The sequence below is a fragment of the Mastacembelus armatus genome, chromosome 18 (genome assembly GCF_900324485.2).
Source record: "Mastacembelus armatus chromosome 18, fMasArm1.2, whole genome shotgun sequence".
In the NCBI taxonomy this organism is placed as follows: Eukaryota; Metazoa; Chordata; class Actinopteri; order Synbranchiformes; family Mastacembelidae; genus Mastacembelus; species Mastacembelus armatus.
The window spans coordinates 4,441,938-4,458,585 of NC_046650.1; the positions used below are offsets into that span (position 1 = coordinate 4,441,938).

The 16,648-nt window shown below is 43.0% G+C and overlaps 2 protein-coding genes across 3 annotated transcripts in view; one reads left to right on the top strand and one right to left on the bottom strand.

The window, feature by feature from the left end:
* LOC113122302 (nectin-4-like) overlaps positions 1-16,648 on the bottom strand; it is a 192,898-nt gene that overhangs the window by 128,524 nt on the left and 47,726 nt on the right. The window lies entirely within an intron of this gene.
* Positions 911-15,588, top strand: fxr2 (FMR1 autosomal homolog 2). Of its 2 annotated transcripts, none has more exons than XM_026293523.1 (17): positions 911-1,600; positions 4,302-4,354; positions 5,388-5,481; positions 6,072-6,143; positions 7,512-7,660; positions 7,862-7,955; positions 8,176-8,292; positions 8,446-8,616; positions 8,703-8,781; positions 8,937-9,094; positions 9,596-9,682; positions 11,414-11,633; positions 11,779-11,958; positions 12,145-12,339; positions 12,491-12,589; positions 12,824-12,912; positions 13,011-15,588. In XM_026293523.1, the coding sequence occupies exons 1-17, from the start codon at positions 1,550-1,552 to the stop codon at positions 13,119-13,121; spliced, it is 2,019 nt and encodes a 672-aa protein (XP_026149308.1). In that variant the 5' UTR covers positions 911-1,549; the 3' UTR covers positions 13,122-15,588. The 2 variants fall into 2 exon arrangements, with proteins under 2 accessions (XP_026149308.1, XP_026149317.1); XM_026293532.1 differs by having other exon boundaries at positions 8,937-9,046.

The window sequence follows — 16,648 nt, forward strand, 5'->3', positions numbered from 1 at the left end:
ATGCTTGTACATGATGTCCTAGAGAACAAGGCAGTTTCACTGTAATACCTTTTTATAATCAGTATTTGACTGTTGTTTAGAAAATATTATATGACATGCTATGTCATTTGTTTGGCTCTTGGGCTGCTGTGTCAATTCAAATTTTGTATTATAAAATCTTTGTTATGCACAATTTAAGAAGTAGATAGATACAAAGAGCTAAATAAGCAGCTCTGTATCTGTCACATTCTGCTCTGAGGTCCCACAGTAGTATTACTAGTGCCCCCGCCCCCAGTCTCAGGCCTTTCATGTGTGCTTTTCACAGCTGTTTCCTTACAACAGTCCTTGTCCATATCTGGTCTTCTTGGTTCTGCATTCCAAATGATTTTCACTACACCCTTACCATCCCCTTATCGATACACTCTTACACGTATCTACTCGTCTCGTTATTCTCGGGCAAAAGGGGAGACCGACAACCGTGTTGCGGGTTTAGACAGGATGACAAGATGTGCCCATAGGCAGAAGACAAATCCCTAATCCAGTGTTTTGCCTTTTCAGGTCTGAATGTGTGTGTTTTTAGCATGTGATAGAAACTTAGCTTGGTTCATAATATATAGTAACTTCACTGTAGTGCTGTTTACACAATGGCTGGTGGTCCTCACTCATCAATGAGTGGGCAAAATCAGAAATGAGAGCCAGTCAATTTGAGTAACATTATAATTGACACGATATAAAACCAATGACTTGTTTTTCGATGCGACTTGTTGTATTTTATTGGTCACGCTTATTGACCAACCTTTATTTGCTAAACCAATTAATGAAGGTTATAGTTGATTGACGAGGGCTGTGGCGAATCATGAACCCGGGTTTACTATGGGGCGGGCCTTGGTCACGGAGGGGTGGGGTGTTGGAGGTCATTCAGTCCCTCTGTGATTCACTCTATCGGCGTGTTTGAGGGAACGGGTAGTTGGAGTAAGGAGTCGCCGGGCGGTAGTGCATTGCAAACGCTTTTTGGGGAAAGAAACGCCGCTGAAATTGCACCGCAGACTGAAGAAACGACGCCTGGTGACGGTTTCTGTGAAATTATTCAACGCAACGCCTGCGCCACACGCCCGACCAACAAACGCATCCAAGCTATCCAATGCTAGCCAGCTAGCAGCCCTGAAAACGGACGGGATCAAGGTGTTGATAGCTAGCCTCCCAGCTAATCACCGTCAACTAGCATCCTCCTAGCATCATTAGCCTGCCTCTCCTCCGCGCTCACGTCGAGACTTCTCTCGTGGCGGTGCCTGCCAGCTCGCAAGCACCGGATTTACATTCAGACAAAAACAGCCCGGAGCTTCCCAACTGCTGCTGGAGACAGCGTCTGCGCTGCGTTAGGTGACACCATCACACCCATCTCCCCAACCCCTTCACCTCTGCCCCTCTCCCTCCACCCGAAACACTGGAAATCAACAAGCGGCCGGATAGCGGCGAAGGGCCGGCGAAGCTGGGGGTGGTAACGTTACCGGACTCGCAGGGAGTCGTAACGGCTACAGACAAGCTCAGCCGTGGGGATCTACCGACAAGTATGGACGGGCTGGCCGTGGAAGTTCGCGGCTCGAATGGGGCCTTCTACAAGGTAACCTGGTTATAGTCGTAGTTTTTAGTTGTCCCGGTTGAAAGTTTTGTTTCGAGAAAAACTGTTAGGTTTCGTTTTTCTGAGCCCAGCCCCAGCTGAGCATGACTTCTCCGGTGTTAGCTCAGGTCCAGTTCTGACACACCGGGATGGGTTTGCGTTCCGTTACGGTTGGCCATTGTGGGCTGGGTAGCTAGCTCTAGCTAGCAGTTAAGCTAGGTACACTTGTCATCACCATGTATGGCCTATATTTGATCGTTTTAGCAAATGTCATATGATTACAGGCTATAGTTTTGGGAACTAACGCTCGTAGTTTGGAAATTACATAGAGTAACATGGGATAGTGTCTTGAAATGTGTGATGGAAACATTGAAAACAGAGGCGAGCTGCTAATCAGACAGCTGTTGTGCAGTTCCTGCGCACAAGACTGATGCTACATCAAAGCTCACATACTTCATAGTTGTTTTTTAGCCCAGCCCTTATCTTAGCTTCACTGCTGAAGTCCTGTGCTAATTGCTTTGGCAAGGAAGAGCTAGTGTGGGTTTCTGTTTCAATTCTGTCTCATTTTCAAAAGAAAGTACACATTTATTAGTATACACATGACTTCAAGCCTTTGTTGCTGCTGTGTCACAGCTTGTTTCCAAAACATCACCTTAAGATGGTGACTTGGTGACTTTGGATTCAGTTCTCCACATTAAATTTAACAAAAATTAGCTTAATTATAATTTGTTTTTTCAGTCAGTCATGCATATTTTGTGTTTAAGTTCTGATATAATTTGGGATTAATAGGATTTTAAAAATACTGAGATAGAGGTGGCGAATGATCCTATAGATCATTTCTCTGATGTCTCGTCTCCTATTTTCATTTCTGTCAAACACATTAACTTGTCCATGTGCTACTTTTTTCTGTCTTCAAGCCTTCAGCTGGTCAGCCGACCACATGGTGTTTTGAGATGAGCCTATATTTACTCTGCTCACCTGTCGTTCTGTTTTACGGGGTGACAGTTCAGCTGGCATGAATGAGCAGTTTCCACTCATCTCTATTGCGCCCATTATCTTACAGCTCTCATTTTGTGGCTGAAATGAACACTTAACTGTCTTAGTGACATTATAAATTATATATTCCAGCAGATATGTTGGTCCATATTTGGAAAGAGCAAGGAAAAGCTTTTCTACTTTTCTCTCCTGCTGTGACTGACACACAAGGCAAAAGAATGCTGCTTTTTGAATGCACTTCATTCACCTTGACGTCAGATTAATTCAGTTAGCAACGATAAGGTAGGATCATATTTATGAACCTGTCAGGAAAATGTCAGCTTGTCCTGTTCGAGGTCTGCACCTTTTGCAGAAGCAGGCACACATGAAGTGAGCTGATAAGACTAAATGAGAATTTTTTTTTTTTTTTTTTTTTCCCCAGTTGTATTTCTTTTTGGCTGGACATATTACATTTTGTACAAATGTATTTGTATCTGGTTGTAAGTAGATTAGTTGGATGAATAAATCTGAACTCATTGGATATTTGTAGAGAAGATGGCACTTTCTCATCTCATTCTTTTTTGGGAGAGTGGAAGACTGGCATGTGGCTTCTGCCTCTGACCCCTCTCTGTCCCATCTTTGCATTATTCTTCTCTGCTCTTTTGACCTGGTAGTACTTGGTGGTAGCAATACTTACCTGACATAAAATGACATGACATAACTGTCTCCTAATGAGACTTCTAGAAACTGGTGAATGAGCACATGTTCATTTTGATCTGTTGTCATTGCTGGCATTTTATTCAGAGTCTAGCCTGCTCATTTGCTGCTAGGACCCTACAGTCTGAGTAGTGGACAGTAACAGCTCATGTATATATACAGACACATTTTGACCTTTGACCAGGACCTTCTAAGAATAGAAGTTGTAGTGAGAGTAGGCCGCTTAAACGGTGTAAAGATCCCTCTACTTCTACATGTGCTTTACTCCCTGATCCATGCTGAAACCCTAGCCTGCTCTTCCAGTGCAAAGGCAGCATCTTCCAGCAGGTGAATCCATACCCCCATTCCCGATCCCCAAGCGTGCTTGGAATTGAGGATACTGCCTGGGCTCTCTGTCCCATATACGGTAGTGTCACTGAGAGACATGCCACACCCACCATTTTTCTCCCGTCTAGCCACTGCTCAGTGCTAGGGGTGTTGGCAAAAGTTTAGGGCATGCTATGACAGATTAGTGGATGGTCATGATGGACAAGTAACACGTTTAAGTGGTCTTTCTTGTAATAGTAGTCTCTGGGCTATTGCATAATCTATCCATATAGGCTAGACAGAGTGAGTGCCTGCCTTCTCTATACATGTGTGTCAGGTCAAACTATTGTCTTCCAGGTTACTCGCATAGAGAGAGCTCATGCATTTTAATTCTGTTTGTGTGTGTGTGTGAGAGAGAGAGATTTCCAGGCTGTCTGTGCTGTCAGGAGGAGTCAGTGTTCCTCGTCACTTTATCCAGCACAGAATTCACAGCCAGAGAATTGTGTCAGCGATGTGATGTCTTGGCTTCCAAAAAGCCCTAGATGCTCTTTTTCAGCAACAGTCACAGTATTGGTCTAGCATGGCTTACAAGCCAGCTGTCCATGTTGTTTACACACAAAATCCAACGATCACAGCCCCACCCTTCATCCATCTCCCTGTCTTGTGCATTTGTGCCAATAATATTCTCTCTTTGCTTGTCTTTTAGGGTTACATCAAAGATGTCCACGAAGACTCACTCACAATTGTGTTTGAAAACAAGTAAGGATGCTTTTTCACTTAACCATTCCTGTATATATGCTGTATGATAAACAGTCCTTAGATTGGGAAATGAAGCTTGAACTGTAGTACTTGAGAGTTACGATGGTTGCTCCAGGCTGCTGCTTGACACAGGCATTTAAAATTGTCCCTTTGAGCACCTGTGCTTGGCACACAGCTGTCTGCACACGTCTGACAGTTTTTTCACCTCTTGCTCTGACCCTCCTCCCTGCCATCCTCATAATATGCTTTTCTGTAGCTCTAGTCCCACCTACTGTCCTTTTCCCCCAAACTCCACCCATTCATCCACCCATCCCTGGTCTCTGGTCCCTCTTCATCGACTTGGCTCAGTGTAGTTCATGATGCCCCTAAAATAGTGACCCAAGGTATGCAGCGTGGGAGGGGTGGCAGAGTGGTGCACTGTGATTTTTGAGATGGCTGCTTCCCCTCCTCCTCCTTTTACTTTCTCTGAGCACATGCTGGTGTTGGAGTAGCTGGTTGTGTAAGTGAATGAATGAAACACCATTTTTGGTCTATTGTGATAGTAATGAGACCATTGAAAATTCCTTTTAAATCTCAAGCTTCAGCTGAGCTTGAGAGGTTTTATTATACATTATTAAAAGAACGGAGAAATTAGCCTGTTTTCATTTTCTGTGTGTGGCATAATACTATAAGGTTTCACCTTTGAAAGTCATTTACTGAGTACTGTGGCACTCAGCTGAGCTATTTTCAAGTGCTTGCTTAATGTTAAAGGACATCATACAATGAACAGGGGCATTTGCTGTCCAGATACAGTTCCTTGAACTTGTTCAGTAAACTTAATGAGCCATTTTAATGTTTATTTTCATTATGTCTACTTATGTGCTGCACAGTAGTGAGTGCTTAATATACCCGTGCCATTGCAATTCCAATATGAAATGAGACAGAAAGAGATTGAAAGAGAGAAACTATTTGAATTGTCACCGGATTCCATCTTCTTACCTGTGATTGCCAATAGGCTGACAAGTGTATCTATCTGTGTTTCGTGTCACCGTAGCTGGCAGCCAGAGAGACAGCTGCCCTTCAGCGATGTGCGATTGCCTCCTCCAGCTGAGTACCACAAGGAAATTGGTGAAGGGGAGGAGGTGGAGGTGAGGCATGCTGCTTTACATCTGACTCAGCTCACACACCTCAGTTTTCACTGACCTTAAGTCTCAAGACTTTGGTGTCTGTGTACATTGTCAGACAGATTGTTAAAAGCACTGTTTTTTGTCATTTCAAGACATCCATGTGGCCTCTAAATGATAAAAAATATCCAAAAGGAAACTATCGACATTCATTCTTTTGAAGTATGTGTTTAACTGTAAAACAGCTCCTGCTACATGATTGCCTAAAACCACTTGCTTGTTTTACTGATGTAATTATTATGCATATTGACTTTGCAAAGTATTATCTGGTGATAAAGTCGAATATATTGCTTATGTTTTCTGCAGTCAATCTGAAGTAGTACAGGTTGTACACTTCAGTCCTTGTTTTATTCAGCAAGTTTATCTCACATTGTAATTTTTTACTTGCAGCACTAGTTAATTATGCACTGTGCTTTACTTGGCAATACACAGGTTTCTGTTCATAAGACAGCATAGGTTGCTTTCCACTGGTCTGAAACAAAGTTAATGGGTACTGTGATAGTTGTAGTTTTTTTGTCTCTGACTTAGATAACATTCACTTTCTCTCCTTAAAGGTTTACTCCAGGGCCAACGAGCAGGAGCCATGTGGCTGGTGGCTTGCACGGGTCAGAATGATGAAGGGAGAGGTAAGTCGCTGCTAGCAACTGAAGAACATTATCTCAAAAAAATTCGATTAAACACGAGTAAATGGTGAAATTTCACTTCAAATTGTTTCATTGCTCAGATGTACTAAAGCTGAAGTGTGAGCAGAAAAACAACAGAGCGTATCCTCTCTAATTTGGAGAAATGAGTTTGCCTTTATAACGTTTTCAAATCCTCTTTCCACCGCTGCATGTCTCCATTAATGCAAACCAGTCATACAACAGAAAATTACAAACAGCACAATGCTGTTTTGTTCGCTTCTCATGCGTAGAAACACACTTTAAACCACATTGTTTTTGTATTTTAATCCAGACTAATTTACCTAATCTTAGGGGTGCCTTGGATGCTGTGGAAACCAATGTTCTGAAAGATTTTTTTGTTCGTTGGTGCATGGGGCTAATTTTTTCTGGAGCTATTTAGTTAAAAAGAACTATTACTATTGAAAAGATTATACATTTTCAGGCATAAGATTCAGCTGTGGTTTACGTATTTCATAGCTTTCACTTTTCCTCGGTGTGTTCTTGCCCTGCCAGTGACTGTGTACTGAGCTTGGAGTACTGCAGTAAGCTGTACCTAGAGTGAATACAGACCTGTAGTAAGATAGGTACTGCTGGTTAATGAGCTCAAAGAGTCAGCATGTCCTGATGTGGTCTGACAGTGTACCTTCAAATTATGTTTCCTATACACCCTGTGCTGCCTCTTCACACTGGCTTGTTGTGTCAGAATGGATTTGCACCAGTCTTGGTCTAACAGGCACCGATGGCTTATTTTGCGGTATTTTTCAGATAATTTGAAGGAGTGCTGGCTCTCCAGCAGCAGGTTGAATACTGGGTCAGTGGGATATGGACAGGACAGCTTTGCGGTGCTACTTTGCCATGGCAGTTGCTGCTGGTGTAGTGCTGTTATTTGGAGCAGTCTGATAAGAGCCTCCAGGAATGTCTAGCATTGACTGATGGCTTTAATTCTGTCCTTTGAGCATGAAGTGTGCAACGTTCATCTCACTGCCTCACTTTCCCATGGTTGCCCTTTTGTTTGTCCCTATTTTTTATCTTTCTCTGCATCTCACTCTAGGATACTCTAGGATACCCACTGTATTTCATCTTACATGAAGTGTAATTGAATTTACAAAATGAATGAAGCTATGGGATACAGGAGGTTTCTTAACTTGATGGCTGAATTTTTGCATGGGTTGAATACAGCTGTTCTTAGCTTGATATAATTTAGCATTATGTTTTTTTGGGGGGCTGGGGAGGTAGCACTTCATATTTGAATTGACAAATCTTCGTGTGTCTGTTCTGCCTGTATCATTATCCTGTGCAAGGTACAAACTGTATGTCTTGTGCTCTTTTCAGTTCTATGTTATTGAATACGCAGCATGCGACGCCACATACAATGAGATTGTCACATCGGAGCGCATCAGACCCCTTAACCCCAACAGCCCTTCCTCTCGGAACACCTTCCATAAGGTCCCAATCCCTGTCCCAGAAGACCTGAGGGACATGTGAGTGTCTTTACTCTGTCAGGTTACATACAGTTCTTCATTTGATGTTGATTGAAATTGGCATAAAAATTTCAAACACCTTACGTTAAAGTCTGAAGGTTTGAAAGTTTTCACATCTCCGTTAAGTGTTGTTATAATAGCACACTGCTGCCAAATTAATAACAAGGCCGACTCTCCCGTGGATTGTTTTCTTATCAACAGCTGTGCAAATGACAACATTCACAAAGACTTCAGGAAAGCTATTGGCGCCAACTGCATCTTCTACAGTGCCCAAACACACGAACTCATTGTGCTGGTTAGTACTCAGAATATACAGACGAGCTGGGTGTCACCTCATGAACAAATCAATAGTCTTGTTGATTCCTTATTGTGCCACGTTATGTCTTTTCAATGTATACAGTCACACAATTCTCAATAATTCTGTTAAACAACATTTTTGATAACATGGATATAGGAATTAGTTTGAAGTATTTTTTAAATTTTATTTGTAACCCAATTCATTTTTATGTTTACAGTCTACAAATGAAACCACAGTAAAGCGTGCAACTCTTCTGAGTGACATGCATTTTCGTAGCATTCGTACCAAGCTTATGCTAATGTCCCGCAATGAAGAAGCCACCAAACATTTGGAGGTAAGCATACTCTTTTTAACACATTCACCTTGTCAGATACATCTAATTTGCAAACTAATGTTAGATTTTATCGGTGTTTATTTAGATACTAATGTCTTTTTTGGCTCAATTTATGCATTTGCACTTGAACAAACTTTGGGTTTCTTTTCCCAGACAAGTAAGCAGTTAGCGTCAGCGTATCAGGAAGAGGTGAGAGTCAGGGAGGACCTAATGGGTCTTGCCATTGGCTCCCACGGTGCCAATATCCAGCAGGCAAGGAAGGTGCCTGGTGTCACAGCTATCGAGCTGGAGGAAGAAAGCTGCACATTCAGGATCTACGGAGAGGTATGCTGATTAATAATCTTCTAGGCTGCTGTGGACCTGGCATTTCATGTCCTGGGATAATGTCTAATGTTTGCGTTGTGTTACAGACCCCAGAAGCAGTGAAGCAGGCTAGAGAGTATCTTGAGTTCAAAGAAGACTACTTTCAGGTACCCAGGAACCTTGTAGGTGAGTAAGCAACATACAGTAACATTCAACGGGGATCTCATGTTGTTACTGACAACATTGCACGTCATCACCATGCCATATTTCATATTGCTACATATACAGTTTTTATTATCATTGTTTTACCATTTCTTCTTTTCATTTTCACTCTTGCATAGGCAAAGTCATCGGCAAGAATGGCAAAGTCATCCAGGAGATTGTGGACAAATCAGGCGTGGTCCGTGTCAGGATTGAGGGAGACAACGACAAAAAGCTTCCCCGGGAGGAGGTAGGCAGGCAGGGGGCTGGCAGGGACGACACTGCCAGCAGCAAAGAGGTGAATGGACCGTTCGGCTGGTCTCCTAGTAACCCATCCCCCTCCCACACACCTGAATCCCTCTGCGCTCCAAAAAGCAAAGCTACTTAAAGTAACTGCAGCTGAGTGTAGACGTCCCATGTGCTATCTGCTTCGACACTGTTCTATTCTGCTGCTTTGTCTCTCATTCTATCACTGGCACTTAGGTTTTTTGTGCTTTCAATACACACAGCCCACAGCAGAGCATATGCCAGTTATGTTGGGCATGTGTGGGCAGTTAGCTGTGTGTTGTCATAGATGGATTATGTAGTGTGTTTCTGTCCAGTGTGCTTCATGTGATTTTTTTTTTTTTTTTTAAGCCTACTAATCATTCCAGAAAGGTCTGTAATTTACCACTCAAAATGCTCTTTTTGAATGAGGTGCCTAGTATTACCAAGTCTGTGAGATCTTCCAGACTGAGGATGGCCGTTTCCCTCAAAATGACCCTTAACTCTTCATCTCCCCCTTTTTGTGTTTTATCAGGGCATGGTTCCCTTCGTTTTTGTGGGAACTAAAGAGAACATCAGCAATGCTCAGGCTCTCTTGGAATATCATGTGTCCTATCTCCAGGTAAGTTGATTCTTAGTCTTCACCAGTAGATGGCGGCACAAGCTTTTCTCTTTCTGTTTCTTAGAAGACCTCAGATAAAATAGAACTGCAGGTTTATAGCATTTCTTTATATTTCAGCCAATTTTAAGCTGATTTAAAGTGACCTTAAAAGCTAGTGAAAACTTTCATGTTTTGCTTTGATCCATCATGACATCTCTGAATTTGCTCTGATATGTATGCAACCTGGACTTCAGTGTTGGTACATTTGTGACAGTTTTGTTTCTTCCCCATACCAAAAGCTGTTGTTTACGCTACTCAAATTACCTTTTAAAAATGCCGGTTGCCAGTGCTGTGTTGGCTTATGTTAGTGTTTAACGAATCAACATTAACGAATCAACATAAGCGACTGTCACTCCTGTTGAAAAAACGAGAAACATCCTGTAGAGGTTCTAAGAACTGAAGGTGCCTTCTTCTGACAATACCTAGACTCTTGGTAGAGAAATTTTTTTTCTTACAAGCACAGTTTCCTTGAGAAAAGAGTATAGACAGGTTGCTGGTGGGCATATGTGTAGGGTCATTCCACATTGGTCACCTGTCTCCCTTCTGCTCACCACCACATGAGGAAAGCTGCTGAGAGCACCTCATTTTGCCCTTACCTCATGTGCTTTTATAAATAGCCCCTCTGTGGGATTGGGTGAAGGGTATGCTGGAGTTTAGATTACCAGCTATCTGGACCCTCAGCTTCCAAAAATAACCTGAGACCCCCCGGCCTGCCTCACTTCCTTCACACCTCCCTTGAGGTTCAGCTGTCTTTGGTGGAGGCAGCTGTCACACTCTGACGCAATACCCCTTCTGTGAATTAGCCACCACTGAAACGCCATAGAAACTGCTGTCGGTGCATTGCTGCCATTAGATGCAAATGCCCACCCCCCATCAGCTATAATCATCATCTTTTTTAGACTACTGTGGGTGAGGGCATTAGTTGTCAAGATGGTGGTGTGACAGTATCAGGGGCCACAGCAAAATGTTAGTTCCCTAGCTGGGAAATTGTCAGTGATGACTGCCTTTTTCTAGTTTTAAATTTAGCAGTAGCTTTGAAAAAGGGGAATCACGGTGATGGAGTATTGGTTGCATGTACAGATGTTTTCTAAAGATGACTGCTTTAAACTAATACCTATGCCCAGTCAGTGGGTCACAACTGATGAGTCCAATTGCTAGATTTTTCAACAGTAGTGGGTTTGGTCATATGTAGTTATATTTGTTCAGTGTATCAAGTTGAAAATCTAAACTTTATGCATTACTGCCACTTAGTGGTAGAATCTGGGTAAGAAGTTCAAAACCAGACCAGACCCACAGCAGATGTGAATTTTAAACCTTGGCCTCAAAGTTCCTGCTTTATAGACTGAACAAACATGTCCAAGTGAAGCATTAGCCATTGATCAGTCTACCAAATTAAATGTCAGAAACAAAATCAAAATCTGAGTTAAAACATGTTTTTAATCAATATAGCATTTTCATTGTTTTGTCCCTGCATATCTAGGTTGTCATGCTAGAATAAACTTAACAAGTTGTTTATGTAGGTTGTTGTTTTTTTTAATTCATTTTACTTACAGTTTTTGTAGATTTGTTCAGTGTTATTTTCCAACCATTGGTTGAATAGGGTGGAGAGAAGAGGGGCTTTTGTTGGAAAATTGCAATAAACCATGTGCTAAAAAATAAACATCCACATTTGTTCCTTTTCTTGTCCTGTAGGAAGTGGAGCAGCTACGCCTAGAGCGTCTCCAGATTGACGAGCAACTCCGTCAGATTGGAGTGGGGTACCGCGCCCCTCCTGGTCGAACTGGGGGCCCGGGTGGTGACCGGGAGAAAGGCTACTTGACAGATGAGAGCAGCAACTCACTCCACACCTCTCGCACATATGGTGGCCGTGGCAGAGGACGCAGGGCCTCCAACAGCCAGTACTCTGGATATGGTGAGAATGAAGGAACTGAAATCATAATCAGTTCTGTTTGAGTTTTTTTTGTTTTTTGTTTTTTAAGTAATACTAATAATAAAAGATTCTATTATTTAAAAAGTCTTGTGCTTATTTTTGTAAATGCTTTTTATACTTGATACAGGCACAAACTCTGAACTGTCTAATGCTTCTGAGTCAGAGGACGTTATTGAGCGAGACCAGCGGCCCCGTGGCATAGGCGGGGAGGAGAGAGGCTCTCGGCGAGGTGGCAGGGGCAGAGGCGCCAACTCAGGACGAGGCCGTGGAGGGCCAGGGTCCAAGCCTTCCAACTCCATCAGCTCAGGTAACCAAAGCCTGAATATAAAGTGTAAAATTATAGAACTAAAACTATATTGTAGAATAGTTTTTACAGTTAACTATAGGAGGACACTTACTGTATGAGTTTTTAAAGTAGCGCTAGCATGTGTAAATAGAAATGAGAAACTATGGGGAAGTGTAGTTGTAATGCCAATTTTCTGTGCGCACTCAGTCCTGAGGGACCCAGACAGTAACCCGTACTCCCTGCTGGAGGGTGAGGGGGATCTGGCTGATACAGATGTCAGTGAAGGAGTGGCAGGAGACCGTCGCAGGCGCTCCCGTCGCCGCCGTAACGACCAGGAGCCCAGTGTGATTGACGCTGCTGCTGAGTCGGACAGCCAGGCCGGACCCAGTGAGAACGGACTGGGTAAGAACTTGACTTTTCTATTCTCATCTGTTTGGAAAATGATTTGTGAAGAAGTGAATTGTCGCCATGCAAAGGAAAAAAAGCTTTTTGTTGAAACTAGAAATTCTGAAATGTGACATTATTAATTCATGTTTTCTCATTTGACTGTTAGACGAAGAAGCCCGACCTCAGCGTCGTAACCGAAGCCGCCGCCGCCGTAACCGTGGCAACCGCCCAGAGGGAGGTTCAGCCAGCCGTGACAGACAGCCAGGTGAGAGTGGTCAGTCACCAAGTGTTGTATCAATGTAAGCTCTGATAGTTTTCCACAAGCAGCTATACAAATTGTCTTTGGTTTTTGTCAGTCAAGTTTTTGTCAGTGCAAGTCCTTAAAACAGCATCAGGGCATTTTAGGATTTAGGAAGTGATTGTGATCTTATGTCTATGTACAATGTAGTCCCAAGCAATTAAGTGTTGAATGCTGGATAACAGATTTCAATGTTTCCAGTGACTGTTGCTGACTACATATCCCGTGCTGAGTCCCAGAGCAGACAGAACCTGCCCCAGAAGGAAAACCACACTGGCCCTGAGCCCAAGGTACAAACGGAAACACACACTTTGACTCAGTCTCTGTTTTATGGACATAAGTCTGATGACTGGACCATCCAAACCTTTGCCTCCTTTTTTATGCACAGGAGAACGGGACCAGCTCCAAGAAGGATGAGCGAACGCCCTCTACGCGTTCCCCAAGCAAAGGCATGACCTCGGCCAGCGAGACACTGACCTTGGTCAACGGTGTCTCGTAAAGAGATGGCCGCGTCCCTCGCGAACCCAAGTCTAGAGCAAGACTCCATGGCAAACTGTGTCCCTGCTTGCATTAACTTAAACCTTAAAGAGATGAGTGAAAAGTACCTGACAAAATACCAATTCATACTATGAGAGTGAAAAACTACAAAAAAACGACAAACGCATCTACTTAAAAACACACGTTAACGGTGTATGCTATCCTATCTATCAGTACTTAGTGCTTATTTAAAAAAAAAAAGAAACAACTAGCTTGCCAAAAAGGAGCTGGTGGATATGACTTGATTTCTAAAAATAATGAAACACGAGACAGGACGAGACTTTGTTTTTTTGAAACGGTTGTCTTTATTTGTGACTTTTTTTGTTATGTTGTTCATTGTTTATCACTGGTTTGGACTTGGCGGTCGCTCTCTCAACCAAAACAGACACGTCTCTTAACAGTGTTACAGTACAGACAAGAGATGTAAGCTGTAGGGAGTGGCGTACGAGCAGACAGTCCATTAGCTTATGTGACGCGATGTTCGCACACTGAACCTGGGAGTACAGACAGATTGGAATATTGACAGACATTGTGCCTTGAATTTGAAAAAAAAAAAAACAAATAAAAAACTTGAGTTTTTCCATTAACTTTCTTTTTGTTTCCCAAGAGGAAGAAAGAGGGAGAGGTGTTCATCCAGGTTTTTTTGTTTATTCGGAGGAGAGAACAAATGTGTGAGGAAGTGATGAGGGAAACGATGGGAGAAAAGGGGGAGAAGGAATGGCTGACCAACATAAGGAAACAGAAGTCTGGTGCCAAACATGAAATTCAAGGCGCTTGTCCTCATTCCAAGTAGAATGGAACAGCGTTGGGGTCAGTGCGTGTATGTGCGTACACACGTATGTTTGAGTGAGTTTGGATGCGCACAGTTGAGATTGGCTACCACTAAACTAAACTGGGAGTGGTGAGGTAACAAAAACATAGCCCTGGGCGGGCCACATGGCGAGGCATCTCTTATTTATCGACAGGCCCGAGAGGCGTCAGGTGATGTCACTTCCTCCTCTCACCTGCTTTAGGTCTTGGAAGGGTCCAGCGTGGCACCCGTGCAGCCTCGTAAACAGGACAGGCTGAGGCCAGACAGAAGGCGGATTTGAACTATGGCTTTAGACTTAAAGAGAACAATACCGTGCCTCTTTCTCTGTGTCGGAGGGAGTGGCGGTTCTAGCTTCCAGCCACACTAGTGTCTTGATAAACCAATGCAGTGCACAGCCCTGGATGCACACCAGGGCATCCACCTTTCTGGGGGGCGGGTGCTGCTAGTGGGGGGAGGGCCTGGAGACTGCAGACTGTGGGATTGGGACAGCTTCAAATGACATGAGAGCCACGTGACACACTGGGCCCACACTTACAGGTACACACATGAGACGCACACACCAGGTGCATGCGGTCGTCCACCTCACACAAAACAGAGGGCCGAGAAGGAAAAGCGCAAATAAGCGAGGTGTCTGTCTTGTACCTGGCAGTTTGGGTTGACATACTGGAGTAAGAGAGGGACTCAAAACCTCAGTGGCTCTCTGCTCATGTTGTTACTGTTGTCTTGGTTACCGCTCTCAAGTTTTTTTTTTTTTGTTGCTATTTCCACATCTTAGAAAATCTGAAATAAAAAACTGAAGTGAAATCAACCTCTTCTCTGGAGATGAACTTTGATTTCTCTGTCTTGTGAGTTTGCAGTCTATTTTTCTAACTTGCATGGCATTTAATGAGTAGTAGGTGGTGCCTGTCCTGTGCATGAGGAAAGGGTGTTATTAATCTGACTTACAAAGCCATTGTTTCATTCACTAGAACTGCTGCTAATGTACACGTTGAATGTCCAACTAATGTAGAAACTCTACCTTGGAGAGAACTTTTATTTGTAACTTTAAAAAAAACAAAAAAAAAGAAACCCTGCATCCCGCTCATCTGCCCAGAACGTCCCAGTTTGTACCAGTGGATATGAGTCAGGCAGGGACCCATTCCTTATGCTCCCAAGTTTAAGAGGCTCACAGAGTATTCAGTTACAACAGTAACATGGTGCATGACAAGCGAGCGTCCACATGACCAAAGGTTTTGAGAGACAAGACGAATGGGAGCGTTGTTGAATTGAGATGACCCAGATGCTGCTGTTACACATTTCTGCTCACCTGTATGTTGTGTTTTTAAGAGGATGAACGAGCATTTGTACCTTGGTTCAGTTGCATGTGTACGAGTGGAAGACGAAGCCCTATCTGGTATGTTTGTGTTTACCTTTATACCTCATTGTGTGAGTACTGTACTCCCATATGTATCCTTCATGTCCTGTGGAAAGACTGCTGGCCGCTGTGTGTGTGTGTGTGCGTGCATGTGTGTTTGTGTGCGTCTGTGTGAGTGCTGGTTGTACGGTCGACTCCACACTGTCAGATTTTGTCTCTGGTTTTCTCACTCATGTTCTGATGGCAATAAAGGACTTTTCATTGTTTGGTATACATTTTTTCAGAATAGTTTCTTCTTTTTAATAAACACCCAAACTCTGACACAGCCAGAAAAAAAGTAAACAGTTTGCTGTGTGGATTGAAATGATGCATTCAATACATACACTACAGGAATGGAATTTAAATTGACGACTTCTGAAAAGCAAAAACAAGCTATTTTAAGCTCTCCTAATTTTGTATTGTAGCTTCATTGAAGTCCAGCTATTATCATTTTTAGCCTTTAGTAGAGCTTTGCCTCGCCCACATACTCTTGTGTACCAAATGTAGATGTGAATAGGCCTTTTCAAAAATGATCGTGGCTATTCTCTTGATGTCGTTCTACTTTGGAAACGGATCAAAGGTACTTTACACCACAGAGTGATTCAGCAGGATATTTTCAGGATCACTGTTGCAGTTTGAGCCTGGGGAGATGGTGCAGCGTGTCTTTAGTAAAAGCGTCAGATTGTGAAAGGTGTTAATTATTAACATGGATACAAAGGTAGTCAGGCCCTTAAAACACCCAGGCTAATTCATTTAAATTTCCAGCCAGAAACAAATAAGGTAACATTTCAAACTGTAAGAAGATAGAGCAACTGACCAACTAGGAGAAGGATGGTAGAATATATTACTGCATGGGTAAAAGAGAGCCAGGTCATCAGAGGCCTGGGGTTTTGCTTAGAATGACTGTCAGCTGGCTGCTTTACAATTCTCAGCTTAATGGTAGTTTGGAAAACTGTTTTTGTTTTTTAAATAAATCACAACATCTGGGCTGCTGTTACTCACACAACATTTGGAAGACACCAGAGCTAAGTGTGTCATGAGAAGGAAACAATGCTTTTTCCATCATGTTAGACACTATGCTTGTGGTAAAGTAACTCATCAGGAGGACACTATTATCACCAGGTCTCAGCCTAACCCAGGATCTATGACAGGACCCCAGTCCACATGAAACATGACAGTTTGAAATGTTTTGCTGAAAAAGTACACTGTGCACACCATCCAGACTCACAAATATATTTGCTGCCAGAGGTACCATGACTAAATATTTAAAGGGGCAAACATTGTC

Excerpts from the sequence above, each read along its gene's own strand:
- fxr2 (XM_026293523.1), top strand. The coding sequence starts at position 1,550 with ATGGACGGGCTGGCCGTGGAAGTTCGCGGCTCGAATGGGGCCTTCTAC. Across the intron at positions 4,355-5,387 it reads ACAATTGTGTTTGAAAACAA|CTGGCAGCCAGAGAGACAGC; the intron begins GTAAGGATGCTT and ends GTGTCACCGTAG. Across the intron at positions 7,956-8,175 it reads CACACGAACTCATTGTGCTG|TCTACAAATGAAACCACAGT; the intron begins GTTAGTACTCAG and ends TTATGTTTACAG.